Raw genomic sequence first — 11,017 nt, 5'->3', positions numbered from 1 at the left:
CTTCGCGGTGCAGCTGGAGCTGCAAGTAGTTGGCGCCGTCCCGCGTCGCGCCCGCGCAGGGCGGGCCCCGCACGCTTATTCGGCCCTGGAGGAACGCCGGCGTCCAGCCCGCTACCGACCGCCGCTGCGGGATGCTGCGCTCCACGTCCACGGTCACCCTGCTCTCGGGCGGCGCCGCCAGGACGCCCGGGGCGCCCAGCAGGAGGGTGAGTAGCTGGAGGCGGGAGCCGCCGCCGTCCCGTTCCCCCATTCCGGCCGCCCCCTCTAGAGGGGACTAGGGATGGGAAAGCTCGGGAACCAGCACCTGGCCCCGACGCCCCACCCTGGGCTCAACTCCCAGGTCCTGTGCCGGCTCTGGCAGTGACCCTCCCTCTTGAGGTTTCAGGGGGCCCACCAGCTGGCAGGAGAGGGCTTAGGGGACTTTATGGAATTCCCAGAGATTTCCTCTCCTTCCTGCCTCTCTGTCAAGCCGAGTTTATTGGTGGCACAAGTTTAAAAAGCAAGGAAGACATTTGTGCAGTGTCCCTACCTTGAGATCCAAAAGTAATGAATGTATTTAAAACTCAAACTTTCTTTCTTCCATTAATTAAAAGAAAGACGGGGTCACTTGTGTCCACTAGTGATAGGGTATCCACTAGTGATAGGGTAATTCTGGAGTGGGGTTAACCAAGGTGGGCACCACATTGTGCAAACCAGAACAGCAGCCGGCCGCCCAGGAGCCCGACTGTGTGGGACTCCGGTTTATGTAAACCACTTTCTTCTGTCTGATTTAAATATTAGCACAGTGACAATGGCAGCACTGAAATCCCGGGACAGCATCTCCAGGGAAGGTTTCTCTTTGGAAGTGCTGTTTCTTTTTGATCTTTGTGGCATCTTTTCCCATCTCTCCAGATGCTCTGTAAAAGAAATGCTCCATCTTTCTAACAGGGTCAACGCCTTAGAGCAACTGCCAGGAGCTTGGCTTGTGGCTTTTTAGTTCTTCAATTTATCATGATATTCCATACTTATCATTTGGTACCTCTTTGCTCTGATTGAGACTTCAGTTATCGTGTTTCCTCAAGATTTAAACAGGTGGTTAAGTCCAAAGCAAAACCCTCGCTGGTCCTCCTGTCTGCGTGTAGGTCTTGGACCTGCTTGTTTCCTTTTAAATGCCTTAAGTGAGTGGTGGTGGTCACCTTATAAGCTGTCTTTCTTTAGCTCTAGAAGAAAGATGTGTTACTCTTGGGCATGGGCCAACTGATGGATTCTGAGGGGTGTGTGTGTGTGTGTGCACTTACCAGACACTTAGGTTGTGTACACACGTGCATGCGCACACTCCCCCCCAGAATCCATCAGTTGGCTCATGCCCAAGGTTGACAGAACTCCAGTTGTCCAATCATTAGCATCACAGAATCAGATCTACATTGGATCCAAGGGGGTTTCCAACCACAGTCCTGGCCTTACTCTAAGTTGGGTGTTTGTATTTTTCTATGGAAATCTTTCTCAATTTGAACACAATTGCAACTGAGAAAGAATGAAGTCACTGAAAAGCTAACCCTGAGCCCTGAGAGGATCATATCTGTGACCAGACTGCATGAATTGCATGAAATTCTCTGTAACTTCCCTTCCAGAGGTGGGGATTAGTTGGGGTACCTAACCTAATACGGTGGGTTGATACAAGTGTGACTAGTATACCAAATAACATTTCTGAAGATTTTGGGTCAACCATTTCCTTTGGAGTATTTCTTTAATTGTAGGTGCTTTGGTGTCGGGCACATTGTGACACTCTTGAAAAGACTTTGCCTTTTGAATAAAATGGCAGACATATTTTGGACTGGAGAACTCAGGGCTCGGGATCAGGCCATGCAGGGCTGTCCTGGGTACACTGGTACTTGTTTCTGGAAAGAAGGTATCTAAAGGGTCTAGGGTTCTGCCCATCTTTATGGTTTCTAGCTCTGCTCATGATTTGCAGATGTTACAGGTACTATCTGTGTGTGTGCTGGGGATCGTGTGTGTGGTGGGAAGCTGTGAGATGTTGATTAATTGATTTATTGAATATTCATAAACCTTTTTCTGTGTGGTAAAGGGCTGGCATTGGGGTCCGCCCTACCTGTAGAGGCAGACATTGTCCCAAACTAACATCAAACAAAGTGGTGATGGTTATAGTGGGGTGAAGAGTTTACAAAGTTCTGTAGAAGCTAAAATAAAGGTTCTTCCTGAGGCATCAGGGGAAGGCCTCTCACTACAGGTATGTTTTTTTGAGACAGAGTCTCACTTTGTCATCCAGGCTGGAGTGCCGTGGCACGATCTCGGCTCACTGCAGCCTCTACCTCCCAGGTTCAAGCAGTCCTCCTGCCTCAGCCTCCCGAGTAGCTGGGACTACAGGCACACACCACCATGCTTGGCTAATTTTTGTATTTTTAGTGGAGACAGGGTTTTGTCATGTTGGCCAGCCTGGTCTTGAACTCCTGACCTCAAGTAATCCAACTGCCTTGGCCTCCCAAAGTGCTGGGATTACAGGCATCAGCCACCCCGCCCCGCCTACTGGTGATATTTGAGTTTAATCTTGCAGGATGAGTGGAATTTGTAGGGGAATTGACATTATTGAGATACTGAAAGGAGGAAATAACCATCTCAATGGAATACTTGGCATATATAGTCATGTATTGCATAAACACATTTCGGTCAACAGCAGCCAGGATATATGACAGTGGTTGGAATGGTAGGCTATATCATATTGCCTAGGTGTGTGGTAGGCTATACCATCTAGGTTTGTGTAAGTGCACTCTATGATGATTACGCAACGACAGAAATCATCAAATGATGCATTTCTCAGAATGCATCTCCACGGTTAAGTGACACATGACTACTTTATCATGATGGTAAATTGGACCTGCTTTGGGACAAAATGCCTATTGTTTAGAAATGCAGGAACAGGATGTCCTGAAAATAAAATTGTAGACCAAATAATCATTGGAAGTGTACCTTTCATTGAAAGTTGTTCAGTAAATACTGTATTGTTCTGTTATTCCTCTCTGGTGGTGGACAACTGATGGTCTTGAACATGTTAGCCATTAAAATTGTATTTCTGGTTCATCCAAAGAGCTCATCAAATTGGAAACTGCAGGGGAAACCAGCCTATGTGGGTCCAGATATTCAAGCCAACCAGAAGTGGTGGTGACAGCTGACACTGAGCAGAGACTCCTGCAAGCCAGCTGCCAAGGGTTATGTGGCTGGCTGGACTGCCACCAGTTAGCCTTTGTTCAGTGGCTGCCACCTGCAATTTGTATTTCCTTCTTATCTGAAATCATCTCTCAAGGAAAAAAAAACAAACAGGTGGAGAGAGTAATTTCTGTCAGCTGATAAACAAAGCTCTGAAAGGCATTTATGGATGCCAACCAGCAGAAGTTGTGAAATTAAAAAAACTCCCTTCAAACCAGTTGTGCACTAAAAATAGTTTTATCTATGGCAACAGCAGGAAGACAAATTGACTGGAGAATAACCACAGCCAGAAGATGACCTTGGGGAATGGGGGGAAACGATTTTAAAAATATTGACCTTGCTTCTTGCTTTTGAAAGGAATTTTATAGATGCCAGTTAGTCTTGCTAAATGGGCCTTTGAAATGGAAGGTTGGTTGTGTGGCTGGGTTGTGTGCTTTGTGGGGAAGGCATGTGTTGCTTTGTGGCTTCCCCACAAAACACACAACCGGGCCACACAACCGACCTTTCGGCACAATACTTACTGCCGAGTATTTTTGGCTAAGCTGATCTGATCCCGGGCTGTGGAATGATAGATCTGTCAAGGATCTTCTCCAGCACCTTGCTCTCTTGATAATAAAAGACTGTTGGCTGGTGTTGCTGGTATCGTGACCCCTCACTGGCACAGAAAAAAAACAAAACCCAACAAGGTCACAGGATAGGACTATCTCCTAGCCTGCCCTTGCTGATATTTATTTCTATTTGGCAAAGGCTTCCTCTGTTGAACACTGGAATGGGCCTGCTAGTCATTGTTCCTTGGCTAATGTGTCCCTCTCCTATGTCCCATTGCTGCCTGACTGGCTGAAAGTAAAGAATTCTCCTTAGCTGGCCTGTGAATGATAGACAGGTGTTTACCGCACTTCCCTTTCCCAGGAGACAGGAACATCTGTGCACATAAGCTCTCTATCATCCCGTGGGTCCTGAGGAAGGGACCCAGATGTTGTGGGACCCTTGACATCTGGTGGAAGGAAGCTGGCTGCAGCATCCACTGGGGAAGGGGAGGTGGATCCTGCTGCACCCAGAAAACAGGCTGGCTGCTCACAGGGCCCTCCTGAGCCAGCCCCCGATGGGCTAAGTTGTGAGGGTTTGGAACCATGGTGTCCTCTGGGCTAAGGGCAGGGCTTAAACCTCTGCCAGTCAAAAATGATGGTTATGGGCTCAGAAAAAGAAGTGCCCAGCTCTACGCTTTTGATCTTTCACCTTGCCTTGTTTGATATAGGATGAACAGACCTGAATTCTGGAGACTCGTAAGGAAACTTGATTTCCCCTAGACATTTATGGAGATCCCATGGCTTTTCTACAAAGGATATGGAATGTGATTTTGACCCATTTGTCTCTGGGAGCACTGATGGAGCACTGCATATGAGGTCCCTGTTGTAGTTTACCTATGCTGTGCATCCATATCTGAACAAGAGACCTGGAGGCTGGTGTCACTAAGCCCTGGTCACTGGGGAAGACTTTGAAGTCAATTAGCCTCAAATGTTCTTGTCTAATTGAGTTCAAGGAGCTGTGGGCCCAGGGCTGACTAACTAGAGACCATATTAAATATTTCAACCCAAGATACTTCTCAGCACTTATCATGCCTTATGATCTTACTGAGTTCCAGTACTTCTGCAGCACATAGAAGAGCAATACGGTGGTGTTTACCTCTTTCCCTCTTTGGTGAGTGATAGTTCCTAAGTATCAACCACACTCCTGGCTCTTTTTCACTCTTAAAGGCCAGGGTGATCTTTCTAAAATGCTAAATCTAGTCTCCTGACTTGTCTGCTTCGAGAGCCTCCTCAGTACTGCCAGGAAAAAGTTCACACTCCTTAGTGTAGCATCTAGGCCCTCTGGTTTGGCCCGTGCCTGTCCTGTTTCCCCTCTCTATATGTACTCTTCTCAAATATTCTGAATTGTTTGCCATTCCCCCAAGCTTTCAATGCTGTTCCTTGCCTCTTTGCTTTTCTTCATGTTTCTCCTCTGATAAGGGTTGTCTCCTCTAGGAAGCCTGCCCTGAAACCTCAACCCTCCTTCTCATGTTCCCCTAGAGGCCTGTGCATGCCACCATTACTTGCGTTACCTATGATTACCTACTGGAAGACAGGGCTTAGGAACCACCCCTCCCCAGGCCTGGTGGAATAGGCACTCAAAAACAGAAATATCACCAGGTCCTACTTAGAGGAGCCACGGTTAACATTGAATTGGCAAATGGAAAAACAGGAAGAGAAGCTTTGGGTTAAATCCATCCCATCACCTCTGACCCACCTGGGCAGGAAACGGGTGACAAATACATGGGAATGCTGGCCCAGGTGAGGAGTTTGACAGTTCTGGGAAGTCCTCCAAATATTCGAGTTGCCTCATCCTGCTGCACAGTTGGAGCTTCATCCCTTTGGTTCAGTCAGTGGTTCTCAACCAGTTATACACAGAACCACTGGGAGGCTTAAAATAGCCATGTCGAGGCCTCATCCCAAACCAATTAAATGGGAACATCTTAAAGTACAGAAAAGCATGAGTATTTTTTAGGAAGCTTCCCAGGCGATTCTAATGTGCAGCAAGGCTAAGAATATTTCTTTAAGCATTACTCCCTTCTATAGCTTTCTTGGAAATGTAGACACTCCTGGGACAGTGTTGCAGAAAGGTCCCTTGGGCCTTGTGGGATGAAGGGTAGAGTGGTGGTGGGGCAGGGCGGGGGAGTCCTCACACTCCAAGTCACACTGGCATCTTTGTGTGCCTTCATCCACCTGTGTTTTTTCTCTGGATCTTGGCATTTGGGGCACATTGTGTGCCTGGTACAGAACACAGCCACAGAGAGCAGGAATGTTTTGTATGCCTCTGAGCTAAGAATGGTTTTTGCAGGGGCCTGCAAAACCTAAATATTTACTGTCTGGCTCTCTACAGAAAAAGTTTGCCCCACCCTGATGTAGATAATTGGGCTGCAAGTTCAGGGCCACAGCAGAGCCAAGAGGTCTAATCTAGATGGGGCATACACTGTTCCGCATGCAGCCTGCTGCAGGCCCCTGGGATTTGATACTTGTGCTGAGCAGAGAGTGTGGGGTCTGTTCCCCCCAGCCACACTTACAAGGGCCCCACCTTTTATCATTAAGGGGAGCTGGGCAGGGACCCACAGTCACAAAGTGGAACAGGCCTGAGAGAAATGTAAATGCACTTGGCTAATTTCCTTCGGGAAATCCATGTTTGTAAACTGGCAAACCCCTGTCACCTCCCTGAATCATCTTCTCCACTCCCTTTTTATTTGAGATAGATATTTTTCCCCTGGGTGAGCCAAGGTGCCCAAAGTTGAGAGCATGATGATACTGGATCCGCAGAGTACCCCCTAAGTGAGACCCAGGCTCTTGTCTCCACAAAAGGGTCAGAAACAGGGCCCGAGGGGACCCATGTAGCTCCCCAGGGGCCCTGAGTTGCCAAAAAGGGTTTTGTTGTGCTTTTTCTTGTGGAGGAAACCTGAATGCTACCTGTCCCTCCCTTGCTATCCCTCCCAGCGGGGTTGGTTTCAAGAAAGTACAAGGCACTCCAGGGAGTTTCAGGTATATTCTTACTTTGTTTTAGTTCAACCTAAAAAAACTACAAAACCCAACACTGAGCAAGTGCCCATCATGTGTTGATACTGTGCTAAGCACTGTAGGGGCTCTGAAAGTGGTGACAGTACAAAGCTTACTTGATCACTCCCCCTGTGTTTTCCCTTCCATCCATTGTGTGGTGCATGGAACACAGGAGGCATTGAAAAATGACCAGTTGGATTATTGAAATGTACTCAGATTTGAATGTTAGTCTCTTCCTCCAAAGATTTGAATGGCTCCTCATTGTCTTCTGACTAGAGCCAGTGCTTCTCTATCATGCATTCGTAGATTGATAGTTCAGCCCCTATCTGGTTGTCTGTTTGCCTCTCCTACCCAGGCTTAGGCTGCAGGTTCTTATTCTTGGAACTTTCCAACATCTGTGCGTTTGGCACAGACTGGAACGCCTTGCCTGATAGCTGTCTGTTGTTGTTATGATGGTGGGTTCTCCAAACCTCACTGACCTGTAAAGTCCTTTCTGTCCTTCTATACCCAGCTCAAATGGTATCCTGAGGGTCCTTCCTGAGGGACTTTCCCATATACTCCCACCTCCCATTAAGATTAGTGTTCTTCTTCCTATATTCCCATGATAATAAAGAATGCTTACAGAGTGCTTAATGCGTGCCAGAAATTGTCCTAAGCTCTTTACACACATTAGCTAATTTAATCCTCACAACATTCCTAAGTGGGTACAGTATTGTTAGCTCTGTTTTACAACTAGGGTAATGGAAGCACTGAAGACTAAGTGGCTTTCCAAAGATCTCAAAGCTAGTAGGTGTCAGAACCAATATTGGAAGCCAGGAAGTACATTTCCACTATGATTTAACCACAAAGCTATCCTGTCTCTCTACACCTTGTATTGGTTATTCCAAGTGTTCTTGATTGCCTTGTTTGGGTATATTCCTAGATTATGTACTCCTTGGAGGCACAGCTATTTTTTTTTTTTTTTTTTTTTTTTGCCATTGTGGTACCCTCATAGTCCCTAAAATATTTCGCAAGTAGTGGGTGCTCAGTAACTGAGTAATAAAGTATGCTGAGTCCAGCTTCCTGCTTTGATCTCCTGGAAGGGACCCTTGCCCCCAGGGACAGCTGGTTCGGTAGCAGTGGTGTTCAGGGTAGGATGCAGTTCTTTGCATTGTTCATAACACAAGCCCTGAACCAGCTGCTTTGGGAACCCCTGGGAATAAAGTGCCCTACCTGCCTTTCAGGCACGCCAAGCCTGGGGCAGCTCTGGAGATTGTGTATCTGAGTTTCAGGAGACCATGGAGATCAGCCTCATCAAATGCTCGGAGGTAAGGAGTGCTGCTTTGATGTTACTCAGGGGGAGATTTTCCCATGGAGAGATTGCGGAAGGTGAATGAATGGAGGGAGGTAGACTGTACTCGGACAACTTTATGGGTGGTTCAGGGGTTACTGTCCTTAGTGCTTCTGTTAGGGATTCGGAGTACCTTTTAGACCTTTAGAATGTACCCCTTGCCGCTCCTGAAGCAGTCCTGTGGAAGGATTAGTCTCTTTCTGGATCTGTCTCTTTCCGACATATTTTCTCCCAGTCTTTGTTATTACTATTACTACTATTATTATTTTAATCAAAAACTTACATATACTTAACATCATTGCCACCAACACAGAAATCTGTTTCCTTAAGAATGTTTTCCCCCTACGTCTACACAAGTTATCAGGGTATATTTAAAAAATAAAAATGGGATTATTCTTAATGTTTTGTTCTGCAACTTTCTTTTTTCCCCATGACCATAGATTTGGCTATCTTGTAAGGAAGATGTGTGATTCTGTTCTAAGCTGGGTTTAAATTGCTCCTGAACAGCCAGTCCGTCAGTGGGTCAGTATTTATTAAAGAAAAACTAGCTGTGCTCCTTAATGTTTTGATCAAAGCACCTCTGTTGACAAGAGTAAACTTTAGACAGGGTGCTGCAGTAGCCTCAAGCACCTGCTGCAACTGCCAAATGTCTTTGAAGTTGTATGTTTTATTTTACAAGTTCATTTTATTTTATGCATTCTGTTTACCTTGTGGCTTTGTATACCTCAGGGTATTGCTCAGTATGAGAGCTTCATATAAGGGTTGCCCAGCTCATCATAGTAAGTGTGTTGAGGAATGTAGATGGGCAGATGAAGAATGGGCTCAAGCCAGGGGAGGGACCATCTCACTTTTGAGTGATTGGACCCATGGGACCCCCTTTCTGAAAATTATGACCATTAAGGATTACCCCTCTAAAATAATCAACCAACTGAAAGTCATCACTTACAGTGTTAATGTCTCTGATTCATTGACCAAATTGTTATTTTCATGGAAACAGGGCTGTGAGGCTAAGCAGGTCTGTTTCATTTTGAAGCATATAGAATGATGATAATATCTAGATAATAGTAAAAATATCTGGCTGGGTGCGGTGGCTCATGCCTGTAATCCCAACACATTTGGAGGCCGAGACAGGAGTACTGCTTGAGCCCAGGTGTCTGAGACCCACGTGGGCAACATAGTAAGACTCTGTGTCTACAAAAAATAAAAAATAAGCCAGGCATGGTGACGCATGCCTGTGGTCCCAGCTATTTGGGGGTCTGAGGTTGGAGAATCACTGGAGCCCAGGAGATTGAGGCTGCAGTGCTATGATTGCACCACTGCACTCCAGCCTGGGCGACAGAGCAAGACCCCATCTCAAAATAAATAAATAATCAAATAAAAATAAAAATATCTAATATTCATAGAGGCTTACTATGTGACACTCTCCTTTTATCCCATTTTACCCTTGAGATTCAGAGAGATTAAGTAACTTTCCCATAGACACACAGCTAGTAGATGTTGGAGCCTGTGTGTGTGTGTGTGTGTGCGCATAGGCATATATGTACGTGTGTGCACACTTGTGTGTGCACACTCGTGTGTGTCTGTGTGTGTGTGTGTGGGACGTGGTGCAGGAGAAAAGGACTTCCTTTTCCTTGCAGAATTATGCATGGACTAGACCCAGCATAATAGGAGACTGATAAGCACCACAGGTTTGGATTGTCTATGTGGTCTGAGTTACACTTTGATGCTTGTGCAAATGTCCGACTGGTTTCAACCAGTCTGAGGGGCCTGGAGCCAGAGAGTTGCCTTTCTCTGGAGGGACTCAAGATTCCCATCAGTGTTGTTGCCCACCAGGAAAGAGAGCTACCTGGTAGTATGGCTTGGTTTCTTTTTGGCCAACATGACTGACAGTGAGCTTTGAAGGTTGCTTGCAAAATTGGCCACACAAGAGGCAATGATAGCCCTGGGGGTCAGGCCACATCTGATTCTAGGGTCCCTGGGGGATGATGCTTGCCAAGAGGAGGATGAGGATGGAGAGGGATCTTGAAACCAAGTCATATGATTTAAAGAACTGGAGTTGTTTCGTCCAGAAGAAAGGAGGTTCAAGGGACAGGAGGACTGTCTAGAGAAAGACGAATTATTTTGCAGTCCGAGGACAACCCTGGGTCCATTAGGTAGAAATTCTGGTGTAAGCTCAGATCAGGAAGTTAGAGATGCCTGGTAGCAAAATGCAATACCTTGGAGGGCAGCAATGGTATATGTGGAAGTGCTAACACGGGTCCCAAACCTGGGCTCCCTAACCTGTTCATGGAAAATGAACAGGCTGGTGCCACCTGACAGGTACATTTTTGGGTGTTGGGTTTCTTCATAGGTGGGCAGGTTGAACTCAAGAGATTTTTGACATTCCCTCCAGCCCTGGGCTTCTAGGCTGCAGGGTGGTTTTGCTCAGAGGCCACCCTGTGGACCAGTACAGATCTGTGAACCTGCCAACCAGACTGGGGTTGGGGTGGAGAAGATTTGTTTGCTAGGGGTGCCATGAAAAGTACCACAACACCAGTGGGTTAAACAACAGAAATTTCTTGTCTCACAGTTCTGGAGGTTAGTGGCCCAAAATTAAGGTGTTGGCAAGGTTAGTTTCTTCTGAGGTCTATGAAGGAACTGTCTGTTCCAGGCCCTTCTCCTTGGCTGTTGATGGGTCGTCTTAATGTTTATATGATGATCACCCTGTATGTGTGTCTGTCCCCAAATTTCCCACTGTTATAAGGACACCAGTCATTTTGATTTAGGGCCACGCTTATGATCTCATTTTTACTTGATTACCTCTATAAAGACCCTGTCTTCAAATAAGATCACATTCTGAGATGCCAGGAAAGCAGTCAGGACTTCAATGGATGAATTTTAGGGGAATGCAATTCAACCCATACTAGGG

At 46.4% G+C, this 11,017-nt stretch overlaps 1 protein-coding gene across 4 annotated transcripts in view; it reads left to right on the top strand.

Annotated features, from left to right (window-relative positions):
- Window positions 1–11,017, top strand: part of MYZAP (myocardial zonula adherens protein) — a 93,836-nt gene continuing 82,819 nt past the window's right edge. For 2 of the 4 annotated variants that reach the window (XM_055278381.2, XM_055278380.2), the window contains exon 1: window positions 1–206. In XM_055278381.2, coding sequence (XP_055134356.2) covers window positions 132–206 — 75 coding nt within the window. In that variant the 5' untranslated portion in view covers window positions 1–131. The remainder of the gene's footprint in view (window positions 207–11,017) is intronic. The other 2 variants (XR_010121035.1, XM_055278382.2) reach the window with 2 other exon arrangements.

Source organism: Symphalangus syndactylus, chromosome 5 (assembly GCF_028878055.3).
Source record: "Symphalangus syndactylus isolate Jambi chromosome 5, NHGRI_mSymSyn1-v2.1_pri, whole genome shotgun sequence".
NCBI lineage: Eukaryota > Metazoa > Chordata > Mammalia > Primates > Hylobatidae > Symphalangus > Symphalangus syndactylus.
Note: the sequence above shows the minus strand (reverse complement) of the source record. Positions and strands in the feature narration are given on the sequence as shown.